This window comes from Lonchura striata, chromosome 4, assembly GCF_046129695.1.
Source record: "Lonchura striata isolate bLonStr1 chromosome 4, bLonStr1.mat, whole genome shotgun sequence".
Lineage (NCBI taxonomy): Eukaryota > Metazoa > Chordata > Aves > Passeriformes > Estrildidae > Lonchura > Lonchura striata.
In genome coordinates, this window is record NC_134606.1 from 9059729 (window position 1) to 9079425 (window position 19697).

General features: G+C 41.8%; 1 protein-coding gene across 1 annotated transcript; it reads left to right on the forward strand.

The window, feature by feature from the left end:
• The first annotated feature begins 1518 nt into the window (after nucleotides 1-1518).
• RNF4 (ring finger protein 4) lies at nucleotides 1519-17461 on the forward strand. The gene is given in 9 exon segments (XM_077782724.1): nucleotides 1519-1758; nucleotides 1760-1805; nucleotides 7692-7855; nucleotides 8321-8441; nucleotides 9165-9244; nucleotides 10462-10471; nucleotides 11594-11759; nucleotides 14380-14428; nucleotides 14720-17461. Coding segments are annotated over 9 exon segments (849 nt in total). The 5' UTR covers nucleotides 1519-1695; the 3' UTR covers nucleotides 14870-17461.
• The last annotated feature ends 2236 nt before the right edge of the window (nucleotides 17462-19697 follow it).

Consider the following 19697-nt stretch of genomic DNA (forward strand, 5'->3'; position numbering starts at 1 on the left):
ACATCATGTGATTGTCCTGAGAGCATTGTCCAAACACCCCTTGAGCTCTGTCAGGCTGGTGCCATGACCACTTCCCTGGGAAACCTGTTCCACCGGCCAGCCATCCCCTGGGTGAAAAGCCTTTTTCTAATATTCAACCTAAACCTCCTCTGACACAGCTTCAGGCCATTCCTTGGGTCCTGTCACTCACCAGAGAGCAGAGATCAGTGTCTGTCCCTCCTCTTCCCCTCATGAGGAAGTTGTAGCTGCACTGAGGTCTCTGTCTTCTCAGGCTCCTCTTCTCCAGGCTGCACAGACCAAGTGCCCTCAGCTGTTACTCACACGGCTTCCCCTCAAGGCACTTCACCATATTTGTCACCCTCCTTTGGATGCCCTCTATTAGTTTAATATCTTCCTTATATTGTGGTGTGCGTATTAATCAGAGAAGCGTTAGATATGAAGTTGCCTGGGTTTGCCCAGTGAGCCTCAGAGGAGCCTCTTGAGGGTCTTTAGGAACCCCTGGTGGTCTGCCACGTATGGTGTTGGTTTTCGCCCTCGGTATAAAAGCTGCACAATGTTTCTGAAGGAATTGGATTGTTACAAGGTGCAGTAACCACCACACAGCTCTATTAAGTGTTCCTTCTGCACGAGCAGTTTATAACACTCTGGTTGACATGGTGGTATTCAGTCATCAGTTGGCATTGATGATCTCGAAGATCTCTCCCGACCTAATTGACTCCACGAATCTGACATTCTGCGAAACGTTTCCAGAAAACGGGGAGGGGGAAGGGGAAGGCGGGGGGGGGGAGGGGGTCAGGGAACCCCACCCCAAAGCTCACGCACACTCCACCTCCAGGTACAACAGCTCCAGAGAACACAGCAAAAGCACGGTCTGGCTCCGGCCGCCCCTTTCGGGGTCTGTCAGGCTCGAACTAACCCGAGGACCAGGAGACCTTTCCCGAGGGGTGGCGAGAAAACTCAGCGGGCCTCTACAGCCCCGCTTAGGCCCCACGCCCGCGCGGAACTACAGCTCCCAGCACGCCCCGCGGCAGCAGAGGAGGTGGGGCCGCCCGTCTAACCGCTATTTGATTGACGTGCGCGTCGGCCACTCGGCGGGCGCGAGGCCGCAGCTCAGCCAATGGTAAGCGTGCGGGGGCGGGCGCTGCCGTGGGCCGCTGCCGGCCGGCTCTGAGGTGAGCGCGGCGGGCCGGGGGCTCGGCCGGGTGGGGGGAGCGGCGCTGCCGGGTCCGTCCCTCCCGCTTGCCCGACGGTCCGGGGCGGCAGGTGAGGGAGAGGAAGGGGAAGCGGAAGGGGAAGCAGCCGTTCCCGGCCGCAGTGGGGGGAGCGGAGGAGATGCGGCCGTTCCTGCCGGTGCGCGGGGCTGGGCCGGCGCCGCCCCCGCTCCGGCCTGAGGACGGTGCCCGAGCCCCTTCCCCGGGTGCGGCCCGGTCCGAGCGGCTCCCCCGCAGCCGCTGCCGAGAGCCGCGTGGCGGGGCCGCCCTGCTCGGCCCGGTCGGGCGCTCCGGGGCCGCTCCTCCCTGCCCGGCCCGGGGCGCGGGCGGCCGTAGCCGAGGTGCGGGCAGGGCCGGGCTGTCGCCGCTCCTGCCCCGCAGGACGGGTCTGTTCTCCGGAGGAGCGGCCGGGGCTCGGTGGATGTAGCTGCATGAAGTTGTCGCTCTGCCCTCCCATTTTGTGTGACAGTAGGAGTGGGGGGGAATGTTCCTCGCCTGCCTCAGCCCGCACCTGCACTTTATTACAGGATGTGGAAAGACTCTACTATTTTTTTTTCTTTTTTTTGCTTTATTCTGTTTTTGAGATTATTGAAAGTGAGTTGTGGCGTCTCTCGGAGAAACTTGTGCAAGTAGGAGCACTGAGCTTTACTTCTGGCCAGTATCCATTTTTCTTTGCTCTGTCTGGAATAAGACATACGGCCGATGAAAAGGTTCAGTGTGTTGTTTTGTTCTGTGGGTGGGTTTGGGGGATTTCTTGGTTGTTTTTGGAACCTTTTTGGGTTTTTTATGTTATTTATGAACATGTCATATTTGTCTGTAGGTGTAACTGCCTGCTTAAAACAGGCAGACTGGTGTGTTTCTGTTTATAAGCTGGTTATTTCTCATCTTTACTCTTTTTATGGTGCCTCTCACAAGGTCTCTTAGTATGGGAACGTTTTACCTAATTTGGGTAACAGAGACTCAGTTTCTTTTTTCACAGCAGTTTGAGAAAATGAGAGTGTCTTTAAAAGTACTGGAAATACAGGATAGGAAGGTTTAGAAGAGTGAAAAATTAGTGTTCTCCGCGGTAAAAAAAAAAAAAAAAAGACTAGCACTTTGTGCCTGGTATGTGCATCTTCAGAGGACAAAAATGTTGTTATGCAGATGCATCTTTGATACAGTGCTTCCTGTTGTTGGGGGTACAAAAAGACATCTGGAGTAGAAATGAGAAGCAAAGTCTTAAAGGCATGGTGATGTCTTGGACTGGCTGCCTAGAACAGGGGCTAGACAGAGTTAGAGAATAAAGTGGGAATTTATTAAAGGCTCTTAACAGATACACCTTGGGCAGTGCAAGAGCCTCGCAGAGGCTACAAGCAAGATGGACTACAGTCACGAGTTTTTCAGGCAGATACTTGTTTGGTCTCCTTGCATATCAGGGGTTAATTGTCCAATTACAGCTTCGGGTAATGAAGTGACATTCCCCCGGTTTACTTACCCCCAATTTACATTTGTTTATACTTTTCAGGTATGAGGCTGTGATGGTAACCTTGGTTTTCAGGCCTGGAAGGATTGTTTTGTCAGACCAAACTGTGATGAGAGCTTACTAACAGTCTATATGAAAGTTCAGAGTTAAACACTAATCCAGTACGGGATCTGAAAATATAAAACTAAAACTTAAGGCATCATTCAGATATCCCATTTTGACAAATTCAACATATAATTGTCTTGTCAGCTGTGCCTTGCACATTCCCAATGTTTGGACTGGCATTATTGATTTCTTTAAGTAGCTACTTTAGTGTATTTGTCATGTTTAGGATAAATACGAACTTAAGTTTTGTTTGTGTTAGTGAGACAGGGGAAATGTCTATCTCTTGCTTCAGACAATTTGCCTCCATTCACGTGGGAGACCAAGATTTCATTTTGAGAGTGGTGCAAGAAAAGTTTTCAGTATTCTAGAGAATGAATTGGTTTTGAGTGGTAATTCCAACATGTTTAATTAGCTCAGCTTATACTGAGTGAAAATGTTGATTTTTTTTGTAGAGGGGAAAAAAAAAGAGAGACTTAAATGATGAATAACAGCAGTTATCACTCCTAGTATAAACATTGTTAATTTAAATAGCTTGACCTTTTTTGTCAAGTACAGAGAAAAGTTGGTACTTATAGTCTTTGAAATGTTACTTGTTCTGAGATCAGCACTGTTTAGGAACAATAACTGCATGTGCAGAACTCTGCATAGGACAGGAAGGGGAGTGGCCTTTTCTGGTTCTGTACTGTCCTGCAGTGAAGCAGTAGAAAGTCTGTAAAAGTTAAAAGTATTTTTTGGCTTGCTAAGTTTTTACACAAAGAAGAGTCTTTTTACTTCTTCAGAAGTCATAACTTTAGAATTTCAAATTGATGTCTGCATGTATTTTGCTAGAATCTCACAGATAACTGCAGCCAAAGCTGTGAGTGAGGTTACTGGATGTCTTTGTGTTGAAGAGGGGAGGTTGCTGCAGTAATTCCTTATATTAACAACTCCTGGGAGTCTTGGTGCTGGGTGGTTTCATAGTGACTGCTGGAAGAAGAGTGTTATATGCTATATATATATATATATATATATATATATATATATATATAGCCCATTAACTGTCTAGTCCTGTTTAACAAACTATGTTATTAAGTGGTCCTGCAGTTTTGAAATTTTTTAAGGAATCCTTCCAGATGAGTGTATCTCTTAATGTGCAATGTGTATACACTATTCCTGTAAATTACTAAACATGATCTATGGTGTATTTAAGAAAATGAATTCTGCTTTGTTTTCAAAATATTTGGGCAGTTGATGTTCAGTGAGGTTTCCCAAGTAAGCCAATAGCATGTGGATATCTATATGCCCACAGAAAAGATTTGCTCTTAAAAAGCAAAAATGTTACTGGATCGTAAGACTCTTTCCATAGTCTTAATAAATTCCAGCAGTCTGATTTTCTTAGTAAACAGGACTCTCCTGAGATGAGCCATGTTGATATTGATGAACCTACTGGTGATGATTTGTGGTAGTTTTACAGTGATGAGCTTCCCTGTGACTGTCTGTTCTCAATTCTTCAGAAGCAACTTCTGAAGAGGCATTGAGCCTGAAGGAACATTTGTGCCTTTTATGTACTCTCTGCATTAATTATAAAGAAACCCAGTTGTCAGTGTTCTAAGATTCTGAAAACTAAACCATTTAAATAGCAAAGGTGTGCTCTGTCACTTGTATCAAAAGGTGGTTCTGTCCTCCACTGCAATGAGGGTTGATATGAGATCCTCTGAGACATTTCACAGTAATCCTATGTTCACAAACATTACAGTAATCCTGTAAATAATCTGTTCTTTTGTGTCTGGATAAAGAAGCATCTGAGTATTTAAAGTGGATAGGAAGGTCTTAATATGTCTTATATTGTGTGTTATTTCTGTTTTCACCATAACTTTAAAATTCAGCTTGGTTGGTTGGTTGGCTTAATTTTTTTCTTCTGTTATGCTCTTCTTAGGCATTTAAGCCACTCACAGCCAAGGAGAATCTGTGCAAGTTTTTGTTTGGAGCCATCAGAAGTGTTCCCTGCAAGGTTTTTAACCCTTTCTAAATATACCATTGCACTGGGTTGTATTCAGTATTAAGTCTGAAAAGCACAAGTTGTGAAACTTTGTGGGTATTTTACATTCAAACCCGTGCTGCCTTATGAATACAATAGGCTTATTTTTTTGCTGTCTTTCAGCACTGCAGATATGTCAATGTTGTTGTGCTGAAAGATTCTATTTAAAAACAGTTCTGACAACTTGTAATTTAAAATAAGCTTATATAAAGTTCATTTCTTTATATTTCTCAGGTGTGTGCACTGACTAACCTTTCCCAGCTTTTTAATGTCCAGATATTTTTTCCAATTCAATATTTGACGACAATCGAGGAAAACGTGTCTTGGCTTTCTTGATGATTTACAAATAATCTAATGGCCTAACTTCTTAGTATACCTTGTGTGTTGCTCACTCTTGTTCATCCTCTTGCTGTGTGCCCAAAAGTGGTTTACCTAAGTAATTTTTCATTTCATTTGTAGCTGGTCAACGAAGATGGTAACTTGTCTTGAAGCAATTATTTTGAAAGAGCAGATATGTAAGGTTTAGGGATGGTTCTCTCCCTTGACTCCATCCCTCATGCCTCATCATCCTCCTTCCCCTCTCTCTTCCCCGGTCTCCTGAAAACTCCAAATCCATGAATAATAGTCATATGGAACTAGGAACTTGTAAAGCACTAGAAAATGTCTCACCGTTCTTCTGTTTTTTCTTTGGTTGGGTTTTTGTACGATTGCAGCATTTGTCATGGTCCGGTTTTAAAAGTTCTTGGCTCCTATCCCAGAAACTCAGTAAAGTGAGTAAAATAGGATGTTCCCAAGAATGTTGATAAAGCTCACAGAGCTTTCTTTCTTAGCAAGTGAAATGAAATCTAGGCCTTAAGAACAGTGGGATGAAGTGTTAAAAAGAGAATTCTCATTACCTGGACACAAAATGTTAAGGAAATGATTGTACAGGTGAGTCCTGCATTGAGGAAGCAAGAGACTGAAGTCACTCTACCTTCTCTGGTAGCCTGAGTCCTTCAACATCCCAGGTGACAACATAAGGCTATTTCTTATCTACCAGAAATTTGAGCATGTCAATTTAGATTTCTAAAAATATCTTGGGAGTGGGTGTTACACATAATAGTTCTGAAAATGAGATCTGTTGTGCCCATGGACTCACTAAGCATTAAGATTGGCATATGTAGTTCAACTGAGGGGGAAAAAAAAGGCATATTGACTTTCATTTTGGCTTTTGTACTGGTTTTAAAATGAAAAAATGTAAGAAATTTGATGAATGGTATATTGTGTTACTTGAAACTACATAAATATATCTTTGGGCTTCATAATAAGTACCAAATTGAGTGCAAGCATTTTTATCAAGCATGTTTTGTTTTAATAATGTCACAGTTCAGTGTTAACAGGTCTCTTAAAGTGATTTAAGAAATGGAGTAAGTTGAAGCGGAAAAAGATCAGTCAGGTTTCCTTTAATTGAAGGCTAGCATTGACTACCAGTGCTGTTCCATCCCATTGTGTGTTCATATGTTTCCCCATCTGGGAATAGACTACAGAGTCTGTGCTGGTCTTTGTGGCAAAAATCAGTCAGCTCTGAAGACAGTTAGCAGTTCTTGTTTAAAATAGTGTCCTGGTTTTGGACAAATTTAGGAGGAAACGTCCTGAAAGGGTGTCTCCCCTAATAAAAGGCTGGATTTAGCAACCTGTCCCCCACAGGTTCAAAAGGAATGCTCTTGGAGAAAGTGAAAAAAAAAAAAACCAACCTGTTTATTTAACAATCAGATTGGTCACAGGCATGAAAAAAGGAGTGAATAATGTTGAATAATAAAACCTCTTGCTGCTCTGAAGAAATGATAGATTCAGAGTCCTTTCTCTAGGTGTGGCTCGGCAGCAGGGGGTCCCCGGGCAATGTTCTAATGTTCTGCACCAGAGAAAAGCTGAACATTTCCACAAGAAGAAGCCACAGTCCCAGGAAAAAACTTACTGCCTCAGCTAAGGAACAAGAAACTAGCTAAAAACACAAGGAAAAACTCTATTCTCTCTCTCTGGAGAAAGAAAACCGAAAGCTGGGAGAAATCCAGACTCTTATCTCTGTGTTTTTGAACACAGGCACCAAAATAACTCCACTACTTCCCCCGCCCCTTTCAGGTCTAACTGGAAGCTACAGGTCTCCTATGTGAGCACAGAGCAGACGACAGGGGATACCAGAGTGTGCAGCCACCTCAAGACACACAGTTGCTCTTTTCCCGGTCCTTCTGCTGTGCCCTTGCCCAGCCCCAGCTCTGCTCTGTGCGTTGGACAGGTGGGAACTGTAGCACAGGCAGGCTCCGAGATGGGACCTTGAGTACCCTGTCAGTTAGAGCTGCTTTTATGCTTGTCACCTCTCCTCCTCGGCAGTTAGCTGGGCGTGCACATGTGCAGGTAACAGGGCAGCTACAGGGTGCTCATATTCTCCTGCATGTCAGCACGTATTTTGAAACTGAAATTTCTGCTTCACTTGCTTTAAATTCCTCTCAAGCTGTTTGGCTCCCAGCTGTTGGAATCTGGAGATGGGTTGCAGAAGAAAGCCACTCATCTGGAGTTCAGGTTCTCTGAAGATGGCTGTTGATGACAAAATTCCCACTGATTCCTGCCCACAGACATTGCCTTGAGTATCATTCAGTTGTTTTTCAGTTCAATGTCATTGGGATGTTTTATATTCTAGTTTGCTGTCAAACTCACTTTTCCAGGTGTTTAGTTCACAGGTGAGAATGACTGAGGCTTCAGGCCCAGTTGCAGGTGTCTGAGGCTCACATACTGAACTTGGGGACTTCTCTCCCCTCTGGCTTTGGGCAGAAACTGGTGGCCCAGGAATGGGAATCTTAGAGCAGGGGTATTGGAGATACAAGCATTGCAGATGGGTAACCTTCTCTCTTCTCTTTGACAGGTTTGGAAGAACATCATCCTCTCATCTTCAGAAACCTGGAGTTTTTATTAGGGAGCTACCTAAAGGAATCTAAGGAAATTATAGCTGTAGCTTCCTTGCCATTACTTTTGTGGTGTTTGTACCTCATTTTCAGTGGTTTGAGATCAAGAAACATTATGAGCACAGTAAGTATTTTGCTACTCACTGCAAACCTGATTCTTGAAAGATGTTTTCCATTGTATTTCTGCAAACTGTTTTAAGAGTTTGTAGCTAAAACACAGGACATAAGTAGACTGAATTTTCATGTAAGTTCAGTAAAGATTTTTAATCACTCTAGGTGCTAGCAGTAGTACAGAAATGCTCACAATGTCAGCAAAACCTGATAAACTGTGAACTAGTTTCTCATTTGCAAACCATCATGATAGGCTTTTTCTTGGTGAGGCAGCTGGTAAGAGATCTGGATCTGGGCTGATGTTTTTTCCTCGCTGGAATCGATTCCGGTAAGAATAACCCATACCACCTTTTGATGACTATTACAGCCATTCCAGGAGTGTTTTCTGTACCCTTGTGTGCTTTTATTGGTGTTGAAAAATTGAGGGCTATGTTAATATTGCTTGCACAGAAAATGCTAAGTCTTTGTTCTCTCTTAGACTCAACGGAAGCGCCGTGGAGGAACAGTTAATTCTAGGCAAGCTCGAAAAAGAAGCAGGCTCATGGCTTCTACTGCTGAAATGGCTTCAGAAGCAGAGCCAATAGAACTTGAAGAAAGTGGTAAGCTTTCTTTTGAAGTGATAAGAACAGAAAGTGCTTCTGGAGGGTTTGGGTCCAGCTGAACATGTGTTTTTGCCAGTTTCTAGGCTGTTTACTGGAGAAGAAGGGAAACATGATTTTAGGAAGTGCCTAGTGGCACACACTATGGCATGGCTAAACAACAAGCCTACTGAAAACTGGTTTGGTTTGTTACTGAGCTACAGTGCATTTGTCACTAGTGATAAATGGGTTACACAGAAAGTCCTCAAGAGTTGCTCAAACATCTGCATGTCTATTCAGATGAGATGGGAGTTACAGCAGCTGCCGCTACACAGAATGGCAAACAAAATTTCAAAACTCCCAGTTATGAAGAAGATAAGGAAAACTTTTTATCATTAATTGTGCCAAATCCCTCAAGGGAATATGCACAGCACAGTACTATTATATCCTATATGATTCATGTTATATTTCTGTGTGATAAGCATTCTCCCATCAGATGAGTTGTCTATTGCTGTTGTCATCCAACAGAACTGTGTGAGGAGCTTAGCTGCTCTTTTGCATTTCAGCTTGCTGAGGGCTGGTAAAGCTCTCTGTGGATTGCTGAGGGCAAAGCTTGAGTAAGCTGTTGGACTCATTCCTGAAGACAAAATGGACAGGAGATGGTTGAATCTTAGGCTGTTACACAGTGGCAGGCAGTTTCCTTCCTCTGCAATCACTGACCTCGATTCTAACTTTGATTTTCAGCTGGTGAAGAAGTAGTAGATCTCACATGCGAATCTTCTGATCCTGTAGTCGTTGATCTAACTCATAATGATTCCATTGTGGTAAGTAGTGAATAGCACACTTGACTAAATACTGTAGTCAAATTAATTTTCTCATGTGTTGCCTGATAGGATCTGACTTTAAGGGTAAGTTTTAAGTTCGTATTTGGCTTGTCAGGGCCTGAAGGGCCTGTGTTACAGATAACAAAGAAGCTGCTCTGGAGGTGTACTTGCAGTTAGTGATAGGGTAGTATAAAATAACATTTTGCTCTGGAACATGGAGTTTATATAGATCAGTCATAAATAATGTAACATTACTTAGAGATGCAGTTGATAGTTGAATTTTTTCCAGATATAGCAAAGATAGAATCAGAATTGTTGGGTTGGAAAGGACCTCTAAGATCAAGTCCAGCCTTTCACCCAGCACCACCAAAGTCCACAACCAAGCTATGTCCATAAGCACCACAACTTTTATCTTGGAAATAGTTCCAGGGGTAATTTCAGGCCAATGCCACTGGGCTGCCCTGGGCAGTCCCTTGCAGTGCTTGACAACTCTTGGTGAAGAATTTTTTCTAATACCCCTATAGGCCAATGATTTGAAGGAAAAGCCAAGAAAAAAAAGAGTTGGTAAGATAAGTTCAGGTTAATACTCCCAGAAGTCTTTTAAAAACCTTATATTTTTCTGCTCTTTTGAAAGCTAGAATAGTCTTTGATCCAGCTGACAGTGTTGTTTATTCCCTCAGTTTTGGGATCCCACTGCTGCTGTGCCAAGCAGAAACAATCAACAGGAATAGCATAGGGAGTATTTCTTGCTGGAGTTATTCCTGAGCCTTTGCAAAGGAAGGGCCTCAAACTTAACAACAGAATTTGCACTTACCCTGCTCCAGTTCCACCAAGAGCAGGTTGGGGATTGGGTTTCTTTTCTTCAGCAGCTGCTGTAATATGAAGTGTTTACAGACATCAGTACTGAGGAGAAAGAATTACCTGAAACCCTAAACCATGGAACTGAAATGGGGGAGCAGGGAGGAGTGGGTTCAGGTGGTTTGAAAAGTTGGAGCAGTGGGAGCAGAACCATCAGCATCCACGTAGTTGTTTACAGTGAATCATTTAATATACTACTTTTAATAGTCCTAATCAAAGTAAGAGTAATAGCCTATCATTCTTAACTTGTTTTGTTGGAACTTCTGTGCCTAGCTCATCTTTGTATGTAGGACCAGGGGTGCGCAACAAAGTCTAATTGTATTTTCTTTTCTCTCCCTTCCCATGTGTATTGATGCAAGATTGTTGAAGGTGAGTTGACATTTCAATAAAATTGATAATGGAATTCTCCTAAATGTAATAATTATTATTTTTTGTTTGCCTTTTCCAATGAATTTGAGCAGCATTTATTGAAACTGTGAAAGACCAAGGACATGGTTAAAGCATTGGCCAGTGCCTTATAGAGTTAATCCAGTCTCTGTTTTTTAGTTAGTATCAGAGCTTGTAGAAAGTATCTGAAATAAAATACATCAAAAGCTGCTCTAAATACTTTATCTTAATTTCTAAAGACAAAATTTCTTTAAGCCCCAAGTTGACAATAATTTTAATTAGCACTAGAATATTGGTTGCGAATGAAAAAAAGAGTCAGATGTTTGGTTTAACTTGTATTGCAGTAAAGGAACTAAAGAAAGACTAATTCATACTATGAGCACAAATCACTACCATGCCTCAAATTTTGCAGTGAGAAATATTAACTTTTTTTTCTACTTTAGATGTTAAAATACAGGTCTAAAGAAGTTAATCTATTACATCTTTAAGACAGTTCTAATTACATTATTGGAGATGCATTATTATGTTGTCAGCTGCTTATCTAAAGCGTAATCTGTTCTGTACTCTGAATGAAGCAAGAGTAAGTGAAAAATGCTTACAGTAAAAGTTGTAGCTGAGCACTTGGGCAGGAAGTGGTTTTAATTTTGTGCCTTTTTGTGTAATTTTATTGTTTAGTAGCTTATTTCTACATGGATACCGGAGTTGCAGAGATAAACTTGTGTTCAGTCCTCTCTCTTCCAGATCATAGCAATTGTTGCAGTTCCTCAACATAGGATTGTAGCAGTTTCTGTCAGTAAGGATTGGGAGAAGTGTCTTCTCTTTATAGTGGAGATTAATTCACAGGTAGTGTAATTACATGGAATTCCTCAGTGTGACACTGAGGATCTTTGAGATTAAATTTTAGCTGTTTGTAGGGTGAATAGATCAAATTATTTGTGTCAGTATGTAGCAGAATATTCAGTGTCTAAACATATTCAGCCTTAATATTTATTTAGCTTGTTTAAGACTGCTTTTAACCCAGCTGAATATGATCTAATCTTGCATTTCAAGGATAGTTCCAGAGATAGATAATAGTATAGCAAACTTAACAAAATTAATTTACAGAGAACCAACGACAAAGGAGAAATCTGAGACTAAGAAGCCAACGACAGGCAGACAGCTGTGTACTGAGTAGTGATGATGAAGATGAAACAAGAGATAATGATGTGTATGTGGCTGATAAAGCATCTCGAGAACTGGGACCACTGGAAGAGGAAACTGCAAGTTCCAAGTACGTATGCCTCGTGAGGTACCAAACATGGAGTTGTGCTTCTTTTGAGACAGACAGGACTGAGTTGTATTTGTTATCACCTGACTTCCTTTGAAGCCTTCACTTACTCAGTTTCCTCCTTTAATGAGTATATAGCATCCTACGTGGCATGATAGTCAAATGATACCATTTTCACTTTAGGATGAAAAACCAGCCCAAAACAAATCTACAGCTTTGTACACGGCCTTAAAGATGAGTGTGGGGTATGGCAAGGAAGTGGAAATTAGTCACAGGCCAGAGCTCCTCTGTTGTACTTCATTTTCCTACAAAGCTCCAGTAGTTGCATTAGATATAAAATACTTCTGCTAGTGTCCATGAGGTTTGTATCACAAGACTGGCAGGCATCAGACTGGCAAATTCCAGTAAAACCATGCTTTCCCTGCTTTTTTACATACTGTGCCAGTTGCTGCCTTTCTCAAAGGAACCACTGTGCTTCCCCAAGGTATATTTGCAAGGTGATGCTGGAGGTCATGCTCCTATGGTCAGTTTTTGTTCTGTCCCATGGATGTCATGGAGCACTGATACGTTTGCATCTGGGATGGGAATCTTGCTGTTTGAGTCAGTAAAGACCCCATACTGCAGAGAAAGTAAATCATGCTTCAGTGTGTTAGGCTGAGGAAATAAAATCCAGTGTCTACGTGACTCAGCAAGTTGAAGTGATGCCTTCAAGTTTTTAGCTTTTGTATTTTTTGTACTGCATTTTAGTGTATAACTTTGAAGGCTATATAGAATGCTAGTTAGAATACTTTCTTCCCATTTTTTGGTTAGACTAAATCCTTCTGGGCCTGGGAACCAAGGTTGCCCCATTTGCCTCGGGCCCTGGAAAATGTAAACAAAAATGAATTGCGGGGGGGGGGGGGGGGGGGAGCAAACTGGGGAAATGTGACTTTATTACCTGAAACTATAATTGGACAATTAACCTCTGATATGCAAACAGACCAAACTTACATCCAGCTGAGAAACTTGTGACTGCTGTCCATCTTGGGTGTGGCCTCTGTGAGGCTTTGTACTGCCCAAGGTATATCCTTTGAAGGCCTTTTAATAAATACCCACTTTATTCTTTCAACTTTCTCTAGCCTGTCTTCTAGGTAGCCTGTCTAAGGCATCAGAAGGATATAAGAATTGTGGTATAAACTTCTTCTAAAGTTTTTTTTTGGGGTTTTTTGGATTTTTTTTTTGTGAGGAACAGGGGACATACAGGGTTAAATGAAGCTGATGTGCTTTGAACCTTTTGGATTACTGAAAGGCAGTGTAGGAGACAACTTGTATATGTAGCTTTTGGGTGCCAGGTCATAAATATGCCACCAAAAATTCCTATGTTATTCTAATCCATAATGTGCTTTGCCAGTGAAGTTGTAAATGTTTAAATATTGGTTGTTAAGTACTTCAGGGTACAAATACCACTGATTGGATAATATAAAAAGTAATAGTTCATTCCTTCAGTCTCCTTTTTTTAAAGATTGCACCTTCCTGGTCTGTGTAGGTAAGGCTGAAAGAACTCAGTGCTGCAACATTTAACATTGACAAAAGAGTCCTTCCTGGTGCTGGGGATTGCCAGAGCCATCTGTAGTGTTGGACTCTTAATCCTTCTAAGATTATCATCAATTGGAATTTGTTACTGAAGTATTATAGCTGGTGCCTCAAGAATTTGAGGAGTAAAAATGGGAGAATTAGTGGCGTTAAATTCTGTAGATGAAACTAGGGGTAGATGTAGTGCTCCCTCCTTGAATTTAAGATAATGGGTTAAAGGCCATCTCATGCTTTCTGTGCCTGTTTAATTAATAAATTACAAACTGTGGTTCAGCATGGGCAGTGACACAAGAAAGCCAAGCATTTAGGTAAAGAGTTCTGAAGGTTTAAACTAGAGATGAGTTTGTAAAGAAAAGTTTCAGGAAGCTCTTTTGTTTCTGCTAGCTGATACTATTCAGCCCTTGGGCTGGGACACGTTCCCTAGGCAGCCGAGCTGTGTCTGTTGCTAAGTGTGCGTGCAGTACTGCTGTCGTGGAGGCTGAAGGCAGCAGAGGCTCGTGTGTAACCACAGCTCAGTAACAGACACTGAGTTGGTCTTTCTGCCTTGGAACGGGAAATTTAGGGTTGAGTATTTCCTTGTGTTAGTGTGCTCCTGACCTACATTTTATAAGGAGGAGTTCTTGGAATGCCTATGTCACTGGGCTGTTGCTAATTTAGAGCAGGGGATTTTGGAACTTCTGACAGCCTCTTCCCTTTCTAGAATGACTCGTTTCCAAGGCACAACTCAGTGCTTTTTTTACAGAGCTGTCATTGATGAGCTGTTGGAGATTAGTGCTGAACAGAACAAGAGACTGCTGTGAGTTCTTGTGCTAGACCATGGTGACTGAGTGCATCATCCCCCTAGGGAAAAATCTTTCCTTTAGGACAGAGAGACACAATCTTGTTATTACATGCCACAAACTGAGGAGTTAAAGGTACACAGGAATCTTGAGAAGAAATGCATCATGGTGCACTCAGATGGTGACATGACATTTTGTGTGTGGGTAACCCTTGATGTGCAGTGAAATTAATGGCTGCATGTTTTTTCTTCTTCTGTTTACTGTACCACAAGGCCGTCGGGTACTGTTAGCTGTCCAATTTGCATGGATGTCTACTCAGAGGTAAGGATCCACATGCTGTCATCCTTTATATGCTGTGTGAGGGAGAAGGGGCCAGAGGGGGAGCGTACAACTCATTTGGCTGATGTGGGATGTTACAGAGAGCTGGCTTGAAGCTCATAATAACTTATCAGTCTAAGTCACTTCTTAGTGGTGGGAGTAGAGGGAGGAACCCTTGGCAGGATGGCACTGGAAGATCTTCAGGTTCCTTACTATTCTAAGTCCTCTGTGTGATGGCAGTAGACCAGCAAAGTTGAATTCTTTACTTCTAATGCCTGTTGTGCTTTCTTCTAGATTGTGCAAAGTGGACGACTGATTGTGTCAACAAAATGTGGCCATGTCTTCTGCAGTCAGTGCCTCCGTGACTCCCTTAGGAATGCCAACTCTTGCCCAACCTGCAGGAAGAAACTCACTCACAGACAGTATCATCCCATTTATATATGAGTACTTTATTTCTCAGGACAGACTCAACTGGATTTTGGGGGAAATGTTATATTTTCAGTGCTCTGAAGATTTAAAGAGCAGCAGGTTGTGCACAAATCCAAATAAAACTGGTTTTTTTGGAGACCAACTTGAACGTATGTAGACAGCTTTTTTATGGTCCATGTTGCTTCTTGTTACGTTTCTGGTTATCATGCTACATCTATGACTGTGTCTAAACTAGATCAGCAACCTAGACTATGAAGGAAGCAGTTAATCCATTTCCTTCTACTTTCTTTGATGCTGAAATGAGGGAGTGTGAATATTTTGGGTTTTTTTACTCTTATTAATTATTCCTGCCTTCACATACAGATATGGAATAGTTTCCTTTCAGAAGGCAGATTAGCAGTTCACAATTTTATTATGCCTTTTTTCATTCTGTAAGAAGCTCATGACTCTTGCTTTCTTGCATATCATCTTTGCCCAAGTAGAGTGAGTACTGTACTGAAGGGTGTTTTTTTCATAAATCAGTCTTAAATTGACAACAAAGGTTATGCAATAAAGTAAGCTGCTGTTAATCAGCAGTCAAGTGTTTTGAGCAGAAGATTTGAACATGCAGATGTTTTTATGAACTCCATGAGATCCCAAGTACACAGACACATTGCAGCATGCACAATGTGAAAATAATTCCTTGATTGTTTCAACTGTGAAGAATTCCTGTATTTTAATCCCAACGCTGAGTTTATTTTCCCACATGAGATGGTCTCTTGAGTTTACTTGTGCTGTAACACTCTCTCCTAATAACTGTCGATAATACAGTCTTCTGTAGGCTTCCTAGTGAAGAACAAGAAGCAAATTCATCTGTATGCTGAATACCAAACTACCTACAGATCTTCTTTCTCTATCAGCTGATCTCAGTGTAGTGCTTTAAGTTCAGTGTGTTCTCTTTGCTGTTGTTCTTTGCTTGTTGTTACACTGATACCCGACTGGATGTAGCCTGGTGAATAGGGTTGAAAATTAAATAACTGTACTGCCATTATGGAGTGCAGGCTTTAAAAACTGCTTAGTAACAATGTTGACAGCCAGTTAGAGAAGAGTTTAATCTCCCTTTGCCTTGAGGGTTGTCCAGGTTTTTTTATGCAGTTTAAAAAAGAAGTCAGATATATCTCCTAGGAAAGACAAATCCTCTAGCTGAGAAGGCAGGAGTACACCAGTTTATGCACTCTTACCCAATCGCTTTTTGCTCAGGACTGAGTTCTAAATGTCTATTTTAAACTTAGAGCTAAAATGTCCAAGCTGATCTGGAATCCAGGGTGAGCTGATAGAAACAGGTTGATGTAGACAAGATGATTGAAATCAGTGGTTTTTATGATCCACAGCTGTGGTAGGTGCATCTATGAAAAACTCCAGAATTAAACTTGTCCACCTCTCTGCAGTTGGTTGCTTATAGAAACCATTATAAGAACCATTCTGTGCCCTGGTGCAGCACAACTGAAGGGTGTGTTTAGTTAGTGTTGGTATCACAAGTGTCTTTGCTAACCTGACCTTATCTGTAGGGAGCCTTTAATTAAAGAAGCTCTTCTAAATTAGCTGTTTCGAGCTGCCTTGCAACCCAAAGTTGACTTTTTTTTTTTTTTTTAATTACTATGTTTCTAGATATAGTAATAGGGAGTTTTGTTATATAAAGGCTGCCTGAAGAAATGCAGTACCTTCCCCACCCTGGTTTGGGCTGGCTTTGGTTCAGTGCTATTAACAGGAATATGAAGTTTCTTTATTGTGGCAATAGGGTGACTCCTACAGAGCTACACACAGATGGTTCCTCTGTGCTCCCATGGGTAAGACAAACTACAAGCAAGGACTACAGCTGTCTCAGGATACTGTGGTGACAGTGATGGCTGCAGTTGTGTCCCAAAAGCAGAGATTTGATGCTTAAAGCATTAATTACATGAGGAGAAGCAGCCCAACATTAAAATTGTAGAGACCCACAGGGGTCACAGAAGCTACTTTGTCCCAGTAGCTTAACAAAGAAAAAAATATTATGGCTGATTCCTGGGTTGGCTGCTGTGTGAAAGGAACAGTCAGAAGAGGATTTAAGGGATTACTGCTGAGGATGAGGGTGAGTCACTTAACCATGCATCTTTCACAGTCTGCTAGCCATGGCCTAAATGATTTTGCACAACTTCCTCCATGTAAATAACACTTTAGAGTTAGTGTCTCAATTAACAGATCTAATTGAAATTTAGATATCATAAACGATAACAAAGAGTTTTTAGCTTTGTGTACCCTGTGAAGTGCCACAAATTTTGTGCATCTCAAAGAGAATATTATGTCTCAGTACATAGGGAAAAAAATAGAAATTCATTCCATGCTTTTTTCTTTAAGGGGAAAAAATAAGTCTGATATATTTAAGTTCCAGCAATATTTCACATTGGCAAGAACTCATAGAAAATGAAAAGATCTTTATATAAAGTAGATGTCTGTCTTGTTGTATATAGTTCAATTTTTCCTGTATTTAATTGTATTCAAGTCTGTTTGCCCCTCTATGTTGAACTCTGCTGGTAGGCAGAGGGTTCTCTTAACGGGTGAAAATAAAATGATTGGATTGATCAATCACAAGTGCTTTTTTTTATTGTACTGGAGTCATTGATTTGGGGGGAAATAATCCTGAAGGCCAAAGCCTTCCAGATGCTGGGGCCAGTGTGGGTTGTGTGGGGCAAAGAAGCAGCACTGCCTAGGGCAGGGGGGTGTAGAGACAGGAGGTGAAGTCCTGCTTGGGGCAAGGGCAGTGGGGCGATGCAGAGGTGGGCTTGTGAGCGGGGAGAGCCTGGTGGCCAGTGCCAGACAGAGCAGGGGAGAGGGTGGGAAGGTGTTGGGCCGCTTCCCTGCAGGTCCCATTGCCTGCGGGATGTGAAGCAGCCACTGGAGATAGGGTGAGGAGAAATGCTGAGGAGAGAACTGGATGCAGGGTAGTTACAAAGTCACAATAAAGCTCAGTTGATTTTTTTTTTTCCTCCAAAGAAACTAGAGAGATGCTGTTTCCTAAAGGTCTTGGCTTATCCCTCTTAGTTGTTTTTATTGTAATTTGTTCTTTTTTACTCTTTATATTGTACACATATGGAGTAGCTGCCTTTTGAAATGCTGATGAGTAATTTGCTATTTCATTACACTTTTGTTTTTATCCTAAAATAAGCTTATAGTTTTTTTGCTTTCTGCTGTACTGTCTTTGCCTTATTACACCACATTTGGTAATAGTGGATTCTTTTACAAGTCGGGGTTAAAGTGACAACCTCCATCATGCAATAACGTAACCTGCTGTTCAACAGCTGTCAGATGTTTTAAAGAGGGTTGTGTGGACAGGAAGACTTGTTATGGGGAGTCCTTGCTGCTTCAGTTAAGCCCTTGATCTGCTTCTGGTGGAATATTGGATCTGCTCTCTGTTTTGCAGCCAGATTTGGCACTTTGGATGGATGAAGCATGCAGCAACTACAGAAAGCTGTTCTCACCTGGGGTTTGATTCTGTATCACCGTTTTGGAAAGTGGAAGGGGTGGATATGAAACATGAACCAGATAGAAAGCCAGGTCCAGGGCATACCAGCCCTGGTCTAAGGAGTTGGGAATGAACCATGGTATAGTGGCTGGGCTGGACATGTAATCTGGGTAATGTTTGCAGTGCTGCAGTGTCTGAAGTGAAGGCTGAGATTGGGTGGATTATCCTGTGGGCTGGAGTGGAGACCATGGCTATGGATTGGGGATCACTGCAGGAACATCACACACTAGAAATTGGAACTACAGAGGAAAGTGTACAGAGGTGTTTGCAGCTTTTTTTGTGTGTGAGCAGACTCTTGGCAAAGGGGAATTGCCAAGGGTAAGTGTTGGTGTATGGCAGGTGAAACAGGTTAGCAGGGCCATGGCTGCATTCTGGTTGCCAAGCTCAAACCTCCACTTGCCTGGGTTAGGATGCAGCACAGATTGTAGATTGTATATTTTTATTTTCCATAGTAGATGTTACCTTGAGGTTTTAGGTAAGCAGTTAAAAGCAGATACATTAGAAATGGGAATGGAGAACTGCTTTTTTCTAATCCTGTTTCTCATATTTCATGAAGAAGATATTACCATTAAAAGTCTTACACAGAAAAACAACAGATCATGATATTGATTTAATGCAGAGGTTATAGAGGTCAAGGGATTAATGGTCATAGAGGTGTGTCTATATGAGCACTTGCAGATGTCAATTTTAAACACATCCTAATTCTTTGTGTGGGAACTTTTTTTACAGGCAGTACACCAAATGTATACATACATAGTAAGGGATTCTTTTTGCTTCCTGGGAAAAGAGAAGAGTCTCTGCTTTCTCTAGCAGTAGTTCATCCCACTTAGTGCCTTATGGGATGGGATAGATAGATCAGCATTATTTTCTTCATGTAAACTTCTGCATAGCTCTTTTTGCATCTCTTGATTTGCAGCATCATCACAAGTGTGCAATTCATGATTATTGTGATTAAAAGCACAAATATTGCAGTGCAAAGGAACACGAAAATTAGTCATTAAAACTCTGTTGCAAGGAGGTGGTGTGCCATGGCTTCTTTCCTTTGCCAAAAATTCCTCCACAAATCTAATTTCAAGCCTTGCTCAGCAGAGGAAGGGTATGAGACTGTGGCTATTTCCATTATCAGTATTACAACACCATTTCCCCAAATAATTTATCAGTTACCACAAAGATTGAAGTGTATTTCTAACTAATTCAGAAATAAAAATTTTAGACATGGATCATGCATATATTTGTGCCTTCTTTCTTGCTGGAGTGCAGACAAATGCATTTTAAAAATAGCCTGGGGTGAAGGTTTAAGTCATT